The sequence below is a fragment of the Neolamprologus multifasciatus genome, chromosome 18 (assembly GCF_963576455.1).
Source record: "Neolamprologus multifasciatus chromosome 18, fNeoMul1.2, whole genome shotgun sequence".
Taxonomy (NCBI): Eukaryota; Metazoa; Chordata; class Actinopteri; order Cichliformes; family Cichlidae; genus Neolamprologus; species Neolamprologus multifasciatus.
The window spans coordinates 16115307-16134045 of NC_140456.1; the positions used below are offsets into that span (position 1 = coordinate 16115307).

The 18739-nt window shown below is 40.8% G+C and overlaps 1 protein-coding gene across 1 annotated transcript; it reads left to right on the forward strand.

Annotated features, from left to right (window-relative positions):
* The first annotated feature begins 758 nt into the window (after positions 1-758).
* LOC146497626 (protein disulfide-isomerase A5-like) lies at positions 759-16186 on the forward strand. Its single transcript, XM_085141885.1, has 4 exons — positions 759-1186; positions 3548-3615; positions 9496-9587; positions 15213-16186. Exons 1-4 carry the CDS (start codon positions 976-978, stop codon positions 15286-15288), a joined length of 447 nt encoding a protein of 148 aa, XP_084998011.1. The 5' UTR covers positions 759-975; the 3' UTR covers positions 15289-16186.
* The last annotated feature ends 2553 nt before the right edge of the window (positions 16187-18739 follow it).

Genomic DNA, 18739 nt, shown 5'->3' on the forward strand with positions numbered 1-18739 from the left:
GGTTCCTACTGGTGGTTTCCAGTCCAGTCCTTTGTTAAAAACTCAACATAAGCCCTAATTAAAATGGATCCTCCATACAAATAAAACTACAGGGTGGGCCATTTATATGGATACACTGTAATAACATGGGAATGGTTGGTGATATTAAAGTCCTGTTTGTGGCACATTAGTATATGTGAGGGGGCAAACTCCTCAAGATGGGTGGTGACCATGGTGGCCATTTAGAAGTCAGCCATCTTGGATACAACTTTAGTTTTTTCAATAGGAAGAGGCCCATGTGACACATCAAACTTATTGGTAATGTCACAAGAAAAACAATGGTGTGCTTGGTTTCAACGTAATTCTTTCATGAGTTATTTACAAGTTTCTGACCACTCATAAAATGTGTTCAATGTGCTGCCCATTGTGTTGGATTGTCAATGCAAGAGCATTACAAAAGTGGTGTGGTTTTTTCAGAAGCAGCATTCAGACATGTTATTGCGGTTGGGTAAAAGCTGTGTTTGAGTCCATTTGTCATTACACTGATTGCTCTGTACTGTCTGCCCGGGGGCAACCGTTCAAACAGGGAGTGTGAGGTATCTTTTATTATGTTCTGAGCTTTTTTAATACAGCGGGTATTATGTAGATCTTCCAGTGTGGGGAGAGGGCAGCCAGTGATCCTTTGAGCGGTGTTAATGACCCCTTGGAGTGCTTTCCTCTGAGCCACTGTGCAGCTAGTGTTCCAGATCATCTGCAACACTAGCTTGCACACACTTGTTGAATGTGTTAACAAAAGATTGTGCTGAATGTGTGATTTTTATGTTTTTTGGAAGTAGCTGAGCTCATGAAAGTGATGATGAAAACGGGGAAACTGGTATGGGGGCCGATGTGCCTGCTGTCCGAAGAAGAAAGTCCTCCTTTTCCTTTTTCTGTGATTAATGTGATGAATAACTCTCACACACAGGCGAATACAAAGCTGAAATAACAGATGATGTCATGATTTGCTATTTTAAACCAAAGAGTGTGAGAGAGAAGTTCAGCAATCCAACATGGAGCACACTATTGCGTGTTGTATATACATGTGTATACATGTGTTTTGCTGAAAAGCATCCTGACTCATCTCTTGTTCCCTCCTCGCTCTCGAAGGACTTCAGGAAGCTGCTGAAGAAAGAAGAGAGGCCGGTCCTCATGATGTTCTATGCTCCCTGTGAGTCTGCATTATTACGTTGTTCCTGCAGTGTCGGCAGCTCACAATAACTGAGACAAGCAGTGCTCATTTTGCTATCCTGCTTGCACATATTGTGGGAAACAGTATGTCTGGAAAAACAAGAGGAGCTATTATTGTCCTCAAATATTACATTAACTCACTTGATAAGGTGTCTAAACCGGGGGAGAGAGTACAGTTTGGGGAATAGGTCAATAAACTAGAGTTTGCTTGGTAATACTACACCGTTGTAATCAATACTGCAATCTGATTATATATATATTTATGGCACCTGGCAAACATGACACACTGTCTTAGGGCTGTTTGATATAACGCTATATATCGGATGACGATATAAAAACGTCTATCGTTTCATTTTACGCTATCGTTTGTTTCGTGGTGTCGCAAAATAAACAGTTTACGGCAATATTTTTCATGGTTTTGATGGTCACTGTAGTGGCTATATTAAGTTCTTAATGTTCTCTCTTTCTCTTATATTTAATATAACCACACTACTGACAGACAAGCGCCTGTTTTTATGCGTTGTGGTTAGCAACAACGACGGTAACAGCATCGCGTGCCCGCTTGTTTACGTTCCACATTTCACAATAAAGCTCAAGATCCTGTTGAGACTTTTCAAAATAAACTGGATCACGTGAAAGAGCAGATTATTTACGGATGAGAAGTAAAAAAGAGCCGTCAGGTGCTAAAAAAGAAAGCTTAGACTCAAACGTTAGAACAGGCTTTCCCCCGCAGCACGCCGTGTAATAAATACTCACAAAGAAAACGGCGGCTGTTACAACTTATGTCTAAAATGTATCGTTTCATGCATCTGTTAAAACACTCGACTCCAGCTACATGACGCTCAGCTGGAAACACTTCACGCAAGTCGAGCTGCCCGAGATTCACAGAATTTACAGAAAATGTTACATTTTTGTGATTTAAATCGTTATCGGGACGGTAGAATTCTTATATCGGGATATGAGATTTTGGTCATATCGCACAGCCCTAACTGTTTCATCTTTCGATGTACTACACGTTTTTTATAATGTGGAGAAAAAAGGACTCCAACTAAGGAGATCCCTTCTTTGCTGGTTAACTCCACTATTACAAACACAAATCGGATGCAAAGTTCTAAAATAACAGAGTTGTCATGGTCCTGGGTCGGTGACCCAGCGCTTTTAGTTTATTATCATTTTCTAGTTTATTATGATGATGATGATTATTATTGTTTGAGTTCTATGTGTTATATTTGGTCTGCCTTTGAGTCTGCGTCTGTGTCTCTGTTTTTCTATCGTGTGTCACCCCGCCTGTTTGTGAAGCTGTCTGTTTAGTTCTGTGTTTTGTTTGGTTCCCCGTGTCTGAGTTTCCTGTTTTATTGTGAAGGTCTCTGTCTGATGTGAGTATGTTCACTTTACACTTCCCCTGTCCCGTCAGCCCTGATTCCTCCCAGCTGTGTTGCCCTCCTGTCTCTCATCCCCTGATTACTGGTGTATGTATTTAAGCCCTGTGTGTTCTCCTGCCTGTTGTCGGTTCGTCTGTGTTCCACGGTGTCCTGTTCCTCGTCTCGCCTCCTCCTCGTCTCTCCTCCTCTCCCCCATTCTGGTACCCTCTCAGGTTTGTCATTTAGTTTTTCCAGTTTAGGTCTTTAGTTTTGTCTTCCCTCTGTGCTTGTTTTGCCATCTCCCCTCTGCGTAAATAAACATCACTAGCATTATCAGCTACTGCCTGCGTTTTGGGTCCTTTCTCCCTTCTACACCACACGGCTCGCCTCGGCAGCCGTGACAAGAGTGCTTTTAAAACAACCCGCGTGTTGCCAGGTCTTTTATCGACTGCTTAAAATTACTTGTTTTGTTCATTGATCGGTCCATGCAAAAAAAAAATACGAATTTCACTTTCTAAGAAGATAAACTAGAAATAAAGCAACAGATTATCACCGTCGCTCTTTGTTTGGCAAAATTGTTAAACAATTAAGCAGGTCTTTGTTAAACAATTGTTGTTAAACAATTAAGCAATCAGGTCTGTCTGAACGTCAGACCTGCTGATCACTTTGCCAGGATAAGAACAGAGTCGTTTTTGTTCAGCACGCAGTTAATTGTTGCCTCTTATTGTTGTTCAATAGAAAAGACTTCACATGGATTTTTGTTTTTTTTTCCAAGCGCTGTGCTCGATTATCCTCAGTGCATCATATCTTTCACAGCAGATAGCATACTGAGAGCTGCTGTTTACCAGGGGGGAAAAATCTCCTAGCAGATGATGGAAAATCTTTTGACAGTCGTATAGATTATCATATAGCTGTCAGAGCAGTGTTCCCATTGAGTTCTCTGTAATAACCTCTGCTTCTCTCCTTTGTTTTGGTTGCAGGGTGCGGCGTTTGTAAGAGAATGCAGCCCATTTTTCAGCAAGCGGCCACGGAGACAAAAGGGAAATATGTAAGTGTGCTAAATCTCCCCCTCAGTCAGCGGGCCCACTGTTGTGTTGCATCACCTGTCTCTGATCTGCAGCCCAGTCATCTTTGATGCTCGCACATTAAATGAGATGTGTCAGCAGCGAATGTCAGGGATGTGAAATCTGCAAAAGGTACAGACAGACCAAATAAGGCATTTCCTGCAGGTTGCGTTTCCTGCAAAGACTATCTCTCGGGCCCAGTACCTAATCAACTTTTGCACCATGTGTTGATTTAGTAGCATAATAACTCAGATGACCTTTAAAAGGCACTTCAAAGGTCCCGATCCTCTCTCTGCTGATTAATTAAGATTTGTGTGTGTGTTTTGATTGCACAGCAATATGTTTCGAATGATTTTAGCATTTTTAAGCATTGTACAGGAATATGCTGTAGCGGCAGACCGTGTTATATGTTTCTTATATGTACATAATTTACATGTTTAGAGTAGTGCTATTAAAATTACATTAGTTAAAATGACATTAACCCTTTAAAGCCGGTCGGAGCGGGCACGCTCTGTTTTGCGTAACTATTTTTGAATCCCTGTAGCTCTGCAACCGCAATAATTTTTTTTGCATATGAAACCGGAGGAGTTGTACTTACATCTTATGCCATCAGCTTGTCCTCGGTCACAGTTTCCTTCCACATAAAGCTTTGCAAAAACTGCATAAAAAGCACTTGCAGCAACAAAAACATAATATTCCAGAAACATGCTTTGCCGATCCGATCAGCTGTTCATAACACTTCCTATGTTGGAATAGACATCAGCGTGAACTTTTGCATGTCCGCCATGACCTGCCCGAAACCAGAAGTGACGTCATTTTCGCGGAAATGTAGTTTAGTTTTTTTTTTTTTTACCATCAGGGCCTCATGAGCCTATACTGGTGTTTTTAAAAGTTATGTTTGACTTTATGACTTTCTGTGTCGTTTCTGGGATGCTTAGGACTCATATTGCACTGCTGGAAATAGTTTATTTTGATGCATATGCTGCTTTTTTGCAAATTTGCATTATAATATTTTTTTTCATTTTTCCTGCAGTGTATAAAAATTGGTGTATTTCAAAAATAAAACTATATGAAGACACTCAAAATAAATTTCCTGTGATGGGAAACTATTTTGTGCAACTTTTTTGTATTTACAGTTTTGAGGGATAAGCCTCTTAAATTTCTCTAACTAGAAATATATGTTAAAAAACAAAAATGATTTTCAATTTTTTTGTAGTTTATTGCACTTTTTTGCAATTTATGTAATTACTATGCACTTAATGCATACATATTATTAAAATCTGGGCTATAATGGTTGTATTGATGTATAGCAACTTGAAATGCTCCCAAAAATGGCTCCACAGCATGTACAAATATAATATAAGCTCTGACGGACTTGGTTCTATGGTAGGTCTTAAAGGGTTAACGCCATAACCGCATTAACGCGCCAAATCTCCGTTGTAGAGTTAACGCAGATCTCCCTGTGTGCTAACGTGTTGATGCCGTGCAGCGTTAACGAGCTAACAGAGATTTGCCCGGTTAATGTCATTTTAACGAGATTAACGCTGACAGCACTAGTTTAGAGAGAAAGTGTTGTTTTAACCTGTTGTGGTCCTGACTTTTTCCTCTAGCTTTCATCACTGGTGGGAAAGTTTCTTTAGTCTTTTTTTTAATTATTATTTTTAACAGTACTCGTGTCATTTGCAGGAGAAAAATATTATCTCATAAACACTTGTCCTTCAAGGATCACATGAAAAGATAATTAACTGCATGTTTGTTTCATCATCAAGCATGCATTCGAGTAGCGAACGTTTAAGCCTCTTAGCTGGGAATTGGTGCACTGTTTGGGTGTGTGCACGTGTGTGCGAGGCTGAGATATGGCGAGGGAGTGCGCCTGTTATTGCACGAGACCGGTACTTCTGTTTGTGAATGCTGAATTGGTGGTCAGCCAAGCCGTATCGCACATTTCTCGCCTCCGTGTCGTGGCACAGGAAGGCACAAAGGCGACGTCTGAAGTGCTGCATCTTGTCAGGGTGAAATAGCTGAAAAAACACAGATTCATGTGAGGATGTGTTTTGATTGTGTTTCAGATTTTTAGGTTTCTTCTGTGTTCTCTCTCAGTACCGGTTGTGACACATAACATGATTTTGTCAGAGCACCGTCCTTTAAAAGGGAATAAGGCATAGAGTTTGTCATGACTCATGCACATTCCTCTCGCTGTTTTTTTTTGCCCATGAGCTGTGTTTGGTACAATATTTATTACAGAGGGAACCTGGGATGCTCCAGCTGTTTGATTTATATCAAATAACCTTCGGTACTGAAGAAATATTTTCAGAACTTTTTACTCATAAGCAGTGGAGTTAGGGACTCTCAACCGTGTCAGCGTCGCCAACTGTATCTGGAGCTAATTTTCACTCAGCATATAATTAGAGGTCATTTTGAAAAACAAAATATTCTCTCGTGTTACATAATGATGTTTTCTATTTTATCCCTAAACCAGATTACATGATAAGATGGAATGCTGTGCAGAAGTCTTGAGCCAGCTCTCATTTCTGCACATTTTGTTAGGATGTGTGTTCTCTGTCAAAATGATCCCACACTGCTTCACTCATGTTGAGGTCCAGCCTCTGGGGAGGCCAGTCCGCGATTGACAGTGACTCACTGTGTGTGCTTTTTCTATCCAGGCATGCTTTTACTTCATTGGCAGTGTGTTTGGGATAATAGCCAGTGTTATATGGCTCAAGGGATGGCTAAACCATGCTGCCGTTCAGCTAGCTTTTAATAATGTGAAATATAATAAAGGAGAAAGAGGAACAAAAAGAGCTCGGATCCTTGGCTAAAGCAAACAGAAGAGAGGGACGACCATGAACCAGCTAGTTAGTTGGCTAGAAATGAGAGCTGGCTAGTTCTGGTAAACCCGTGTCTAATAATAAACAAAGCTGTAAAAGCATCGGTGCTGATGGAGGTCAAGACGGCAGTTGCAAACCACCATCCTCCACCTTCTCTGGGGTTTTTTTCATCTGGCGAGCCTTCGGCAGCCAATCAGCACTAGGGCTGCTCAATTAATCGAATTTTAATCTCGATTACGATCTGGGCTTTCAACGATCATTAAAAATGACTGAGCCGATTATTAGCCCCTCCCTCGTGCTTTACTCTCGCGCTGCTCCGCGTGGCAAATCGAGCGCACCTCTCTGCATTTCGAACACGTGTCACAACAATTAAGAGCAGCGGTCTCCAACCTTTTTTGCGCCACGGACCGGTTTATGCCCGACAATATTTTCATGGACCGGCCTTTGAGGTGTCGCGGATAAATACAACAAAATAAAACTAGTACCGGTACCGAAAAAAAGATTTATTCATAACACACGTGAAAAGACCCAGGAAAACCGAGTAAACGATAACAAAATAACGCTGAAAACCGATTAAAAACCCTGAAAACTATACATTTCACACCTGAGCCTCAACTCTCGCGGCCCGGTACCAAACGACTCACGGACCGGTACCAGTCCGAGGCCCGGGGGTTGGGGACCGCTGATTAAGAGGACCCGAGGGAAGCTCGGAAAGCTAAGCAGAAGTTATTTGGAGAGGAGAGTGACTGCTGTTGGTTGAAAAGAGGTAAAAAAAACTTCAGTGGTGTGGAAACATTATGGGTTCGCGGAGTCAGACGTGGATCAAGTAGACACAGTGTGTAAACTTTGCTACAGTGTCGTAGCTGCACCAGAGAGCAACACTGCAAAGTTCACTAAACATAGATGTTTACATTTTTCATTTATTTCTTATATTGCAAACATTTGCACTGTTATCAGTATTTGCACACTATTTTATATTATTTTTTGATAATCTTTAAAGTCATTATTCAACACATTGTTATTGTTAAATAAATATCGTCAAATAATCGAGATCTCAATTTCAGTGAAAATAATCGTGATTATCATTTTTGCCATAATCGAGCAGCCCTAAGAATAAATTAGATATGTGAGAGAGGAAGTTAATGAGAATGATAATAAAGACGGTAAATAACAATAACAAATAATATGTTTTTTAAAATATCAACATGATGATCACGGCACTGAGGTTGTGCTGAAAAATGACACTGTTGCCAATCAGGTGCTTTCTAGATCTGACGGTACTTTTTTCTGGAGCTTTAAACCATGAAGGAGCCTCCACTGTGTTCTACAGATGGCTGTAGACACTCACTGTTGAGCCTGTCTACTGACTGACAATGATTTGAAACCAAAACTACTTCTTTGGATTCATCACTCCATCAGCCCTGTTGCCACTGATGTGCAAAGGCGCTTAACAAAGGAAAAACAACATTCCTCTAAAAGTAGTCCGGTATAAGAATTGGACTGAAAATGAGTGAAAAAGCATCCAATGTCTTCAGAAAACCTTTAGATGATCTGTAGAAACCCTGGAGAAAGCCTGGCTGCTTGGAAGAAAAAAAAGAAATAAACGAATAGTGGCTCAAGACTAGGGATGGGTATCGTTTAGGTTTTATCCGATACCAGTACCAAACCGGTACTTTTGAAACGGTGCCGGTGCTCCAACGGTGCTGAACCTGTGCTTAAAGAATGGAGAACACAAAATTGGTCCAAAAACCTCTCATGGTCAACTGTTTTTTTTGTAAAAAGATAACAATGTTAGCCTTTTCTGCAGCTATGGGGCATATATGGTATCACTCTTGCTGGAAGCAGTGCTTAAACAATGGAAAAAAACACAAACTTTGTCCAAAAACCTCTCATGTTTAACTGTTTTCCACTTTTTCTTTGGTCATTTTAGTCTTTTTGTCCAGGGTGAAGGGAGTATCTGCCATCAAACAAGAAGACAGCCGCATGTAGCTACGACGGTGTTTGCTAGTTCACCTTACATGCATTAATGTAATAACGTGGTTAGCCTACTCAACGTAAATTACACACGAACAACATTAAGGTACTCACGCAGAGAAGAACGGCTGCTGCTGCTGCATCATCATCATCCTCATCATTTCTGCTACACTGGCAGGGCTAGGGGCCAGGACTCTACTCTTCGGTTTTTGGGGGATGTTGCTGACTCCGGGTCGATAACAGGCACCACACCCGCAGTAGATGTGCTTGGTGTGAGGTCTCGCAGCAAGCTATCAAATATGGCACATTTCTCAGCTTTTAAAAAAACCACTATGCGTCGCCAGGTGTTTCATCAGATTTGAGGTGTTACCTCCTTTGACAGTATCACAGTATCAGCTTAAAGCACTTGTTGCAGGCTGCTGAGTTTGCATCTTTTGCTGTGAAGTACAGCCAGACTTTGACCGCTTTGCCTTGGGCATTTTTAATCTGTAGCTCTGCTCTAAAAGAACGTACGTACCTGGGCCCGCCTACTATCCTCGGAAACGTAAAACGTAAAAGTGTATCACAGCTCAGGGAAAAAAAGCACCGGATACCGGTACCCATCCCTACTCAAGACTTTCACACAGTATTATACTTCTAACAGTTAAAGTAATTTTGTGCTATGCTAGACATACCATGCTTAACAGTTCACATTTATCAAGTACACCGAGCGGGATCCTACACACATTTTCTTTATGTGGGTGTCTGAAATAAATTGTGATTCCTTTTTTAATATAGCTCAGACAAATCATATTCTGTCTTTTCAATTAAAAAGTCAGCAAGAAGTTTATAGCGGTGGGTGTTTGATTAGGGCCTGCTAATTAACAGTCATTGCACCTGTGTTGTTTCACAGTTCACACTTGAAGTAATCCATCTTTGTTCAGTTTGGAGCCCGCCGATGACGACTGACCTGTCTCGATGTTTGATGTTCTTGCTATTTCTTTTCTCTCTCTCCGCCGTCATTTTTCTTCACATCTTTGATTGCCTGTGTCTCATTTTCCCTTTCATATCATTTTTCTTAAGGTCCTAGCAGGAATGAATGTGCACCCAGCTGAATTCGACGGCCTCAAGCAGGAGTACGGCGTCAAAGGCTACCCAACCTTCTGCTACTTTGAGTGAGTCGAGTCCTCTCATCCGTTTCTTTTTAGGCTTAGTCCCTGACTTCCAAAGCTCAAAACATCAGAGTAGGGCCACTTCAAATAGAAAGTGCAGTCTCTGCCCATTTAAACAGCGAGCAGACATGATGGCAGCAGACTCGCAGCTTGCAAAGGTGACCCCTTAAGGTTTGCAGTTCTTTTTTCTGATGAAGTTTCTGATGAACTTTGGGATCCTCTGGCCTCATCTTTGAAAATGTACACTCATAGGAGGTGGTTGCTACTGTCAGGGGATAAGGAGAACACATGGGTGTTGGTGTATGGTTAGCAGTGAAGTAAAACTGAAGGGATAATTAGTTGCTTGACCAAATAAATAAAACAATTCTTGGCATTTAAAGTGTTTAAAGTCCTGCTTGAACATATATTTATTGCCACAGTCACTGAACCACTCTGCAAATGGGCACTAAAACATTCATCTGACGTCACTCTAGGGTACAGAGATATTGGCCACCAGGGATGCAAAGAAGTTTGGGCTTCGGTCTCGCTAGATAAATGGCTCTGACTGTGAACTCATGGAGGCCCAGCTTCCACTCTCACAGCCTTCACTTCAGAGGTTTGGGCCAGCTCATGGAGCCCATTGATCTTGAGTTGCAGTTCGTCATCATGTTGACAGTACATAACAAAAGTAACCGTGTCTTCCAAAAACGTTACTCTGTGTTGCACTGTGGTGTTTGAACAATCTCCATCAGTCAGTCACTCATTTCAGGATCTGCACTGTTACCTTCCTCAGGGCAATTTCTTATATCTGTAGCCCCTTTAGGTCCACCACCCTTCACATCCCAGTGGCCATGCCATAGGGTGGGCAGTGCTGTGACAATGTATACTGATACAAAGGTGGATGATCATGTTAAACACCAAGAATATGTTTAATATGATCATCTCAGACACAGAGAGAGAAGCTCCACCTATTTGTTTTACTTTGTTTTGTTTTTTGTGAGGATCTACGGAAGAAAATTAGGGCCACTGGGGGAAAAGTGGGCATGTCTTAATTTTTCTTCTTTTACAGAATTCTCAGATTAAAGTCAGAATTCTGACTTTAATCTGAGAATTTCCACTTTTTCCTCCGAATTATTTTTTCTCAGAATTCTGATTTTAAAAAAAGTCAGAATTCTGACTTTTTTCTCAGAAATTTTGACTTTAACCCTCTGGGGTCGCCGGATGCGCCGGCGCCTCAAAATCACACGTCCAATTTAAGATGACACAGCTACAAGATGCAGCGAGTCAGAGTCTCTATTTCAACTTGTGTCGAAAGACTTCAAACTATATACCAGTTTTTGAATTGTGTCAATGGGCCCCAGAGTTATGATTTAAAAAATACACGCAATGTTTTTTTCTGAACAAAACCGTGGTGTTTACAGCGGGAAGAACGGTAAAAACGGCGTTTTCTACAGAGAGCGCTAGCAAACACTCTCCGCTTGTGAGTGAAAAAAGAAAAAACACCCCTTGATATGGTAACATGTGGCACTGTTTAGGGAGAAGGGGAAGTTTTTAGGAGTGACACCCGTGACGGAAAGCGGGCGAGCGAAAGAAAGAGTGAGAGCAAGTTTTCATATGTGAGACATTAGTGACATTTAGCGTGTTTGGAGGCTGTAGTTAGTGTGTTGTGTAGTTATTGTTTTGTATTGTGTGTCAGTTGTACTGCTGAATTTCATATTTTCTCCAAAAAAAGCCGTCAAAGGCAGATTCCAGCGTAAACGCTGTTCCCACATGGAAAGCTGGACTGATGCACCTCCTGCTGTCAGACCTGCAGGGTTTAGGCCTGTGGTGTTCTCCTCTGTCTTATACTGAACACAAACTACATTTTTTGGACTGGCACAAATAATTTGTGTGCCTTCTTATTTGATGCAGCACACCTGATTGTTCTGTAAATAGATTTAAATGGTTATATAAAAACGCCTGAGGCCTTGGCTGCATTTTTAGGTAAATAGTACCATATAACTTTGTTGTTTGCAAAACTTGTGCAAAATTTTTTGAAATGTACAATTTCTATTTACATTTCAAGTTATGAAAATGATTCGTTAAACATGTTTGTGGGTTTTACAGTAAAAAATATAACTTTTTTCTACTCGGATTTTGAATTTTTTGTCTGAATTTAGATCAACTGTGCTAATATAGTATGTCAAAAAGGAAAAAATAACTAAAATTTCAGATATGAGGTTGTGCTGAAAATAATGATGCCAAACAAGGCAAGAAAAACATATTTTAAAGGTGAGATATAGGGGTAAAATCAAAAGTAGTCAAAAACGGCCAGTTATACCCTGGACCCCAGAGGGTTAATCTCAGAATTCTGATTTTTTTTTTTTCTCAGAAATTTTGACTTTAATCTCAGAATTCTGACTTTTTCCTCCGAATTATTTTTTTTCTCAGGATTCTCAGATTAAAGTCAGAATTCTGACTTTAATCTCAGGATTCTGGAAAAGAGGAAAAAAAGACGTGCCCACTTTTTTTTTTCAGTGGCCGTAATCCTCTTCCGTAAGGGGCATCCAATCAGGAGAAAATCATCTTAAATGGCGATGAATCACAATGTGTTGTTCAGAGTGCAGGCACATGATAAGATGGTTTTGGTTTGTGAATCATGGAAAAACTTCTTTTGTAGAGTCCAAGAATAAAAATGTGGAGCCAGAAAATTAGCATAACGGGTCCACTTAAAGCTAATATTCAAGCATAACAGAGAAATGTTGCGTTGCCAGCTTTGTCTTAATAAAAAAAAGTGAACTGAGTAACTTAAGGTTTCTTCGGACAATTTCGACAGGGCTTATTTAGTTAATGTGAGATTGTAGTTACCTGTCATTGGAAGGCTTATGATCCCGAAAGTCATTTGCGTATGTAGTAGAGAAGATCTATGACTTTCAAGGGTCGTTTGGACTTTAAACGCTGCTCGAGGGCCAAATAAAATATTATGAGGCAGAATTTTTAAGCACAAACTCTGATTACTCATTTACTGTTACAGTGCAAGCCGGTGAATTAGGCAAAGTTTAGCTCTTAAACTGGACAGCCCTTCATTATTTCAGCCTCCCTGTCTTCACAAACACGGCCCTCTGATGTGAAGTGAGCCGTTGCATTGTTTCACACAGCGCTGTTGTCTACGCGAAGACTGCCTCTGGTCCTAATAAAGGCAGCGTTTTAAATTATTAAAACGGTCGACTAAGTAAATGCTTTTAATATGCTGTAGCAGAGTTTTTTTTTTTTTGTTATCTTTAACAACACCTTAAGGCCACATGTGACATTGATTTAGCACTCTCTTTTAGGTGTTGCAGAAATGTATGCTGCTGGCAATCTGATAACTTCAGATTACTGCTCAGCGCTAGTGTCCAAATATGAATAGACACACAAAATCACAGCTTGCGGCCACATACGCAGCAGGAATAGAGAGTGTGACTGATAGTGTTTGTTAATGCAGACACCCCCACCCCCACCCAGCTGGAGCCTCTCTGCACTGTCCACATATTTAGAGTGTTGTTAACTAAGTGCTCCCACTCTGTTCTCTGCTTGTTTAATATGTTTGCATTTTTTTTTCTTGCAATGCAAATCTAGAAATAGACACCTGGAAGGAAAAGCAGCGAAATTATGTCATGCAGCGAAGGTCAGCTGGGGGTCAAGCCCGTAGGCATCGCTGTTTTGTGGGGCACGCCCTAAATATGAGGCTACTGGGGTGCCACCGTGCTCTGCTTCTTTATGTCTCCTGCACTGGCTTTATCATCCCTATTTCCACATTAAACACTCTCTCATTCCAGTCTGGCCTTTTAATTAGACCAGGACTGATTAAGTGCCTCTGTGGTTAGTGTGTGTGTGTGTGTGTGTGTGTGCCGCCTTCCTGTTTGTGTGCACTTCTTTCTATCTCGTGTGTGTACTGTGTGTGTTTGACCAGCACACTTGTGTGTAGCTGAGCCGGAGCCAGTCCGTTAGCCGCGAGTGCATTAGTGTCAGCACACGGCTAGCTAACGACCATCCGAGCCCATTGGCTTCAGTAATGAGCCCCTCACTGATAAACAGCAGCTAATCACTGCAGGGTAAATCAGCATCAGCACCGTCGGAGTTATCTCTCCATTGCACCCGTTTGCAAGACCCAAGTTTTCAAGGTCTTTTAGGTGTTCAGTTACACAGATTAAGAAAGCTTACTCTCCCAGAGTTAAAGCACACCTCAAGTTCCTGTCAAATATTCAAACAAAAACCTGGAAGTCTTTCGGCTCCTTTGTCCTTGCCGCGTCCTTTTACGCAAATGCTAGAGACTGTTGGCTAAATGACATTTATTTCAAATTTCCTCGTTTTTTTTTTTTACAAGGTTTCGGTGTACTTTACAGCAGCAGAGATAAAGCAAGTGAATATAGAGTCGGTCATAAATCTCGCTGATTGAATTCCAAGCAGCCACTCTGTGCCGCAGAAGTCGGGTTACTTAAGATGCGAGTTTTAAGCTCCAAATCCACAGAGCGTAATCATGTATCACCTTTTAATAGTGTCCGCTCTGTATTTGGGGAGCTGTAACTGCAGTCGTCACCACCTTCTGTGTTTTTAAAATCACCCTGCCCAGAGCCAGTAACTACCCACATTGATCCTTCGACATTGGGCTGAGCCGCCATGTCTGCTTCCCAGCCTTGGTTTAGTCACGGTGAATGCAGTAGATAAACTCATTGCTATGAAGAAAATCTGCTTAGGTTTTGAATCTGTCTTTCAGACTGCGGGGCTGAAGAGAGGCCTCGAGCTCATTTCAAATGCATTACGTCGGGTCACTTGCATTCCTTATGTGCACTTTTTAAGCTGAACTTCAAGACAGAGAAAAGAAATTTCAATCTTGTTAAAATTTTTGTCAGAGACGCAGCTCTCTGAAACATTTCCTTCTGGCTTTGAACTGGTTGCGAAAGGCCCGACCCAGCTTTGTCAGAGACACTCGGTGCCATCATAACTGTTTTTTTTTAAAAGATCTTGTCGCACATGACCTGGACTACTGCGACACGACTTTTTCAGTCCTGACTGAGATGTTGTTTCAGCCTCATCTAACAAGAACTGCTGATCAAAAGATGCATCCCAGAAAATAAGTCTTTGTTTTCATTTTGACTCAGTTTTAGCTTGAAAAACATCCAAAAACGATCCAAAAGTTCAGTATTTGTTCGTTTTTTTTTTTTTTTAAAGACAAACCTTTGCAAGTTTTATATGTCAGTTTCTTTCCAAATAACTGAAAACAGCACTTATTGAGGCGTTATTATCAAAGTAATACCGCATGCATAGAATCAATAAATCTGATATAAACTGCTTAAAAGATTTCCAGACTTTGCCTTAAAATAAGGTTTTTTCTCTATCTCATGAGTCCAAAAGCAAAGCAAACTGAACACACTGACCATTAGTATTGAGCAGAGCTTTAAGAACTGCTGGTGATGATTTTCAGAAGGCATGTTTTGGGTGGGGTGTGTTTTTTTTTTTTTTTTTAAATGAAATGCAGTAATGTTGCTGTAATGCAAGTTATGTTTACAAAAAGCATCAAATCACAGACGTCAGTGGTTTTCAAACTCGCATTGCCAAGTCGTCATTCTGCCCGTTGCTGAAGTCTGCTTTCAGAGATGATCTGGTTTTCATGCTCCTTTCGTCTCTTAGGAAGGGGAAGTTCCTTCACCACTACGAGAACTACGGCGCCACAGCCAAGGACATTGCAGACTGGTTGAAGAAGTAAGTATGGTTGCTGTCACTTCATCTACTGACGATTTTAAGTAGGACCAAGCAGAGGCTCGAAGACGTCCGGAGGAGTTTTAACTAGGGAGGCAACGATACCAATTTTTTCAAACCGATACGATACCGATACTTGGATCTGAGTACTTGCCGATACCGAGTACAAAAACTGATACTTCTACCACACACACACAAATGCAATGAATTGGACGACAGGTTTTATTTTATTCTCTGCCGATAAAAAATAAAATCTTAATAAAAAGGACCACAAAAAAATTTCAAGTGAAAAATAAGCACTTCTGTTAAATTATTGCAGAGTCTCCACATTGTAATTTAACAGAATATCACTGAACTATTGGCACTGTCTCTAGGGGATGTCCCCCTAGTGGCCAATCTAAAAAAACTACAACAAAAATGACAAGCCACCCTCTGATTAATGAAATAAGATGGTATCGGTTAACTTTTACGAGTAAGAGTACACACACATTTTACAGTATCGGCCCCGATACCAGTATCGGTGCATCCCTAGTTTTAACTAATATAAAAAAGACACGATGAGGCTTCTGAACTCAAGTCTACTTTCTGCCTCTAACAAGTACCCCCCCACCCCCACAAACACACGCATATCTTAAATGTCAGGCATCACCTTTTCCTTTTGCTGTGCTCTTTCTCACAAACGCTCTTCTCTCTGCTCACCCCGACTCACCTTGCCACAGTGTCATCAATCTACACCTGCTCGCTTCCTGTCTCATTTTTCTTTCTCACCTTGGCTCACACTCTGCCCGTAACCCCTCCGTCTCTTACTGGCAGGAAAGTCGCAACTGTCCACAGGCCTGCAGCCAGAGGGCACGAAGCAAGGCTTTCACAGCTATCACAGAAAACTGAGCGAGACTGGCAGGGGATGTACTCCGTGTGCCTCTGGGCTCTTTGGGCTCTTATTAGAGTTGGATGTCTCGAGACCGGTCTTGGTCTCGAGACTGGTCTCGAGACCACTTTTACGTGGTCGTGGTCTTGGTCTCGACTGACTTTTGTCTTGGTCTTGGTCTCGACGGACTTTTGTCTTGGTCTCGGTCTTGGTCTCGACGGACTTTTGTCTTGGTCTCGCTGTCTCGGTCTTGCGCTCTCAAATCGACATAGTGTTGGGGAGATTTGGAGTCAACCATCAGCGGAGCGGGGGGTGTCTTACTGGGCTTAAGCCCGGGTCATTTTTTCTGAAGCATGGGATTTTTTGGAGTGTAATTTGGTTGTTAGATGCCTGACTGACAACTGTATAAAACAAAAACAACACACGAAGCACAGAGCGCACCGTCCTAAATTCCCCCTGATTTTGGTATGATCCGAGCTTTGGCACTAGGCGACTGAGAACAGCACCCATGTGAGCGAGGGGGGAGAAGCTGCTGCCTGCGAGTTTGCTGCAGAGGAGAGCTTAAGTTTGACCAGGTACCAACGGAAATCATTCGTACTGAACTAATAATGTAAATATGACGGTGTATCACAAAAGATTGATATCAAACTGATCACTTGGTTGCGTTACTTACTCTTCGAGTGAATCAACAAATGGATAAATAAAAAGCCGAACGACAATGCTGATTTTTTTTTTTTTTTTAGAGAGTCTTAGCTTACATCTCATATTTTCAGTTGTTACCCTCCACGGCTAAACAAACTCTCTAAATCGGTTTCAGTTGTGTACTGATGAACACAACAATGGACATAAGGAGCTTCTTTCAAAGAAAAAACTCAGGTAGATGTTATTTTATATATTATGCTTTGTATGTTGTTGTTGTATGTTCAGTATATCTATGCAAAACAAGAGGAATTTCAATACACAGCAGTATATTCACAGTTGAAACCAGATATTTACATACACTTTAGGGAGAAAACATAAAACCTTTTTTTACTGTTAAACATCAATTTAGAGTAAACTTTTGTTTTAGATAAATAAATGTTGCAATGTCTTTTGAATAAGTTAAATGTCAGAATAAAAAGAGGGAGCTGTCTATTTTAATCACTTTCATCAAATGTAGGAGTACATATACACTAAGTTTATTGTTAATTAAGATTAATTAAGAAAACTCCAGATGATTCCATTCTGAGCTTAAGAAGCTTCTGATTGGTTAGTAGAGTCCATGTGGGTAAATTGGTGGCACAGCTGTGGATGCATATAAGGCAAAACACAGAGCCTGTTTCTTTGAAATGGGAAAGTTTCTTTGAAAAATCAAGAGATGTCAACCAAAACACCAGGAAAAGAATTCTGGAAAAGAATTGTGGAGCTCCATAAGTGTGGCTCAATTTTGAATACAATTTGGTGCCATTTACAATTAAGAAATAGAGACAGTTTCTCTCTTTACTCTTAAAGTTAACAAATATGTTTTTTATATTTATCAATCTAAACAAAAACATTTAGTCTGATTTGATGTTACAATTAAAAAGTGTTTGTTTTTATCTGAAGAGTATGTAAATATCTGGTTTCCACTGTATATTTGTGTTTGGCTTGATTGTCAGCACAAAGAGGGAGAGAGAGGAACAGAGAGGGAGAGAGACGACGAAAATGACGACAGAACAGAGATGGAACAAGAGCAGGTGAGACACACAAGTTAGTCAAATGGTTGTTTGCCAAAAACTCATCAGAACATGTATCTCGTACCTATTGTATCTTTTTAGATAGCGTTTGTTACTTTTAAAATTCTATATTTATTAAGTTATGCAGGCTTGTTTGCTCAACAAGGCTGAATAATTATATAAACTTTTCAGAATCTAAATAGTGTACTTTGGTAGAATTAAAAAATAAGTGTAGTGCAGGTCTAAGATGATTTGATGATTTTTAGTGCTGCTATCATCTAGTTCTGATTCTGGTTCTGTCTTGGTTACTGTTGTAGTCCTGTTTTAATTCTGGATCAGTTCTGGGTCTGGTTGAATTGGGGTTTAGTCCCTGTGTCTTGATACAGGCCTGACTTTGTTCTGCCTTGCTGCTTAATTAAAAAACTGTGTGTGTGTGTGTGTGTGTGTGTGTGTGTGTGTGTGTGTGTGTGTGTGTGTATACACATATACATGCACACATATACATATATGTATGTATATATATGAAGTCATTCTTTTTTTTGAACAAAGCTCAAAACAGAGCCTAATAATCTTTCAGTCATTTCTACCCCCACTTAATTTCCTTTGGCTGCTCAGCTCTCACACAGTGGCTCAGCTACGCTCCAATCCCTCCATATTGTGGCCAATCACATGCGAGGATATAGGATAATATCATTATGTGAAAAACAGAGAGGGTGAGAGACGCAACAGTCAAGTGGAGCATGCGTCAGTCCTTTCAGTGAGTGAGTGAGACAGTAGACAGCGGTGAGGAGGGCTGTGCGAAAGCAAAAACACATAAATATGCCCGAGACCCGTAAACGAAGCAGCATCTGGCTGCAGTTTAAAGACTTTTTTTGTCTCAGTCTTGGTCTTGGTCT

What these genes read in the sequence shown, in the direction of transcription:
- LOC146497626 (XM_085141885.1), top strand. Translation starts at nt 976, where the DNA reads ATGATTTGCTATTTTAAACCAAAGAGTGTGAGAGAGAAGTTCAGCAAT. An exon ending in CATGATGTTCTATGCTCCCT is followed by an intron (nt 1,187 to 3,547) that starts GTGAGTCTGCAT and finishes TTTTGGTTGCAG; the next exon opens with GGTGCGGCGTTTGTAAGAGA. An exon ending in CGGAGACAAAAGGGAAATAT is followed by an intron (nt 3,616 to 9,495) that starts GTAAGTGTGCTA and finishes ATTTTTCTTAAG; the next exon opens with GTCCTAGCAGGAATGAATGT.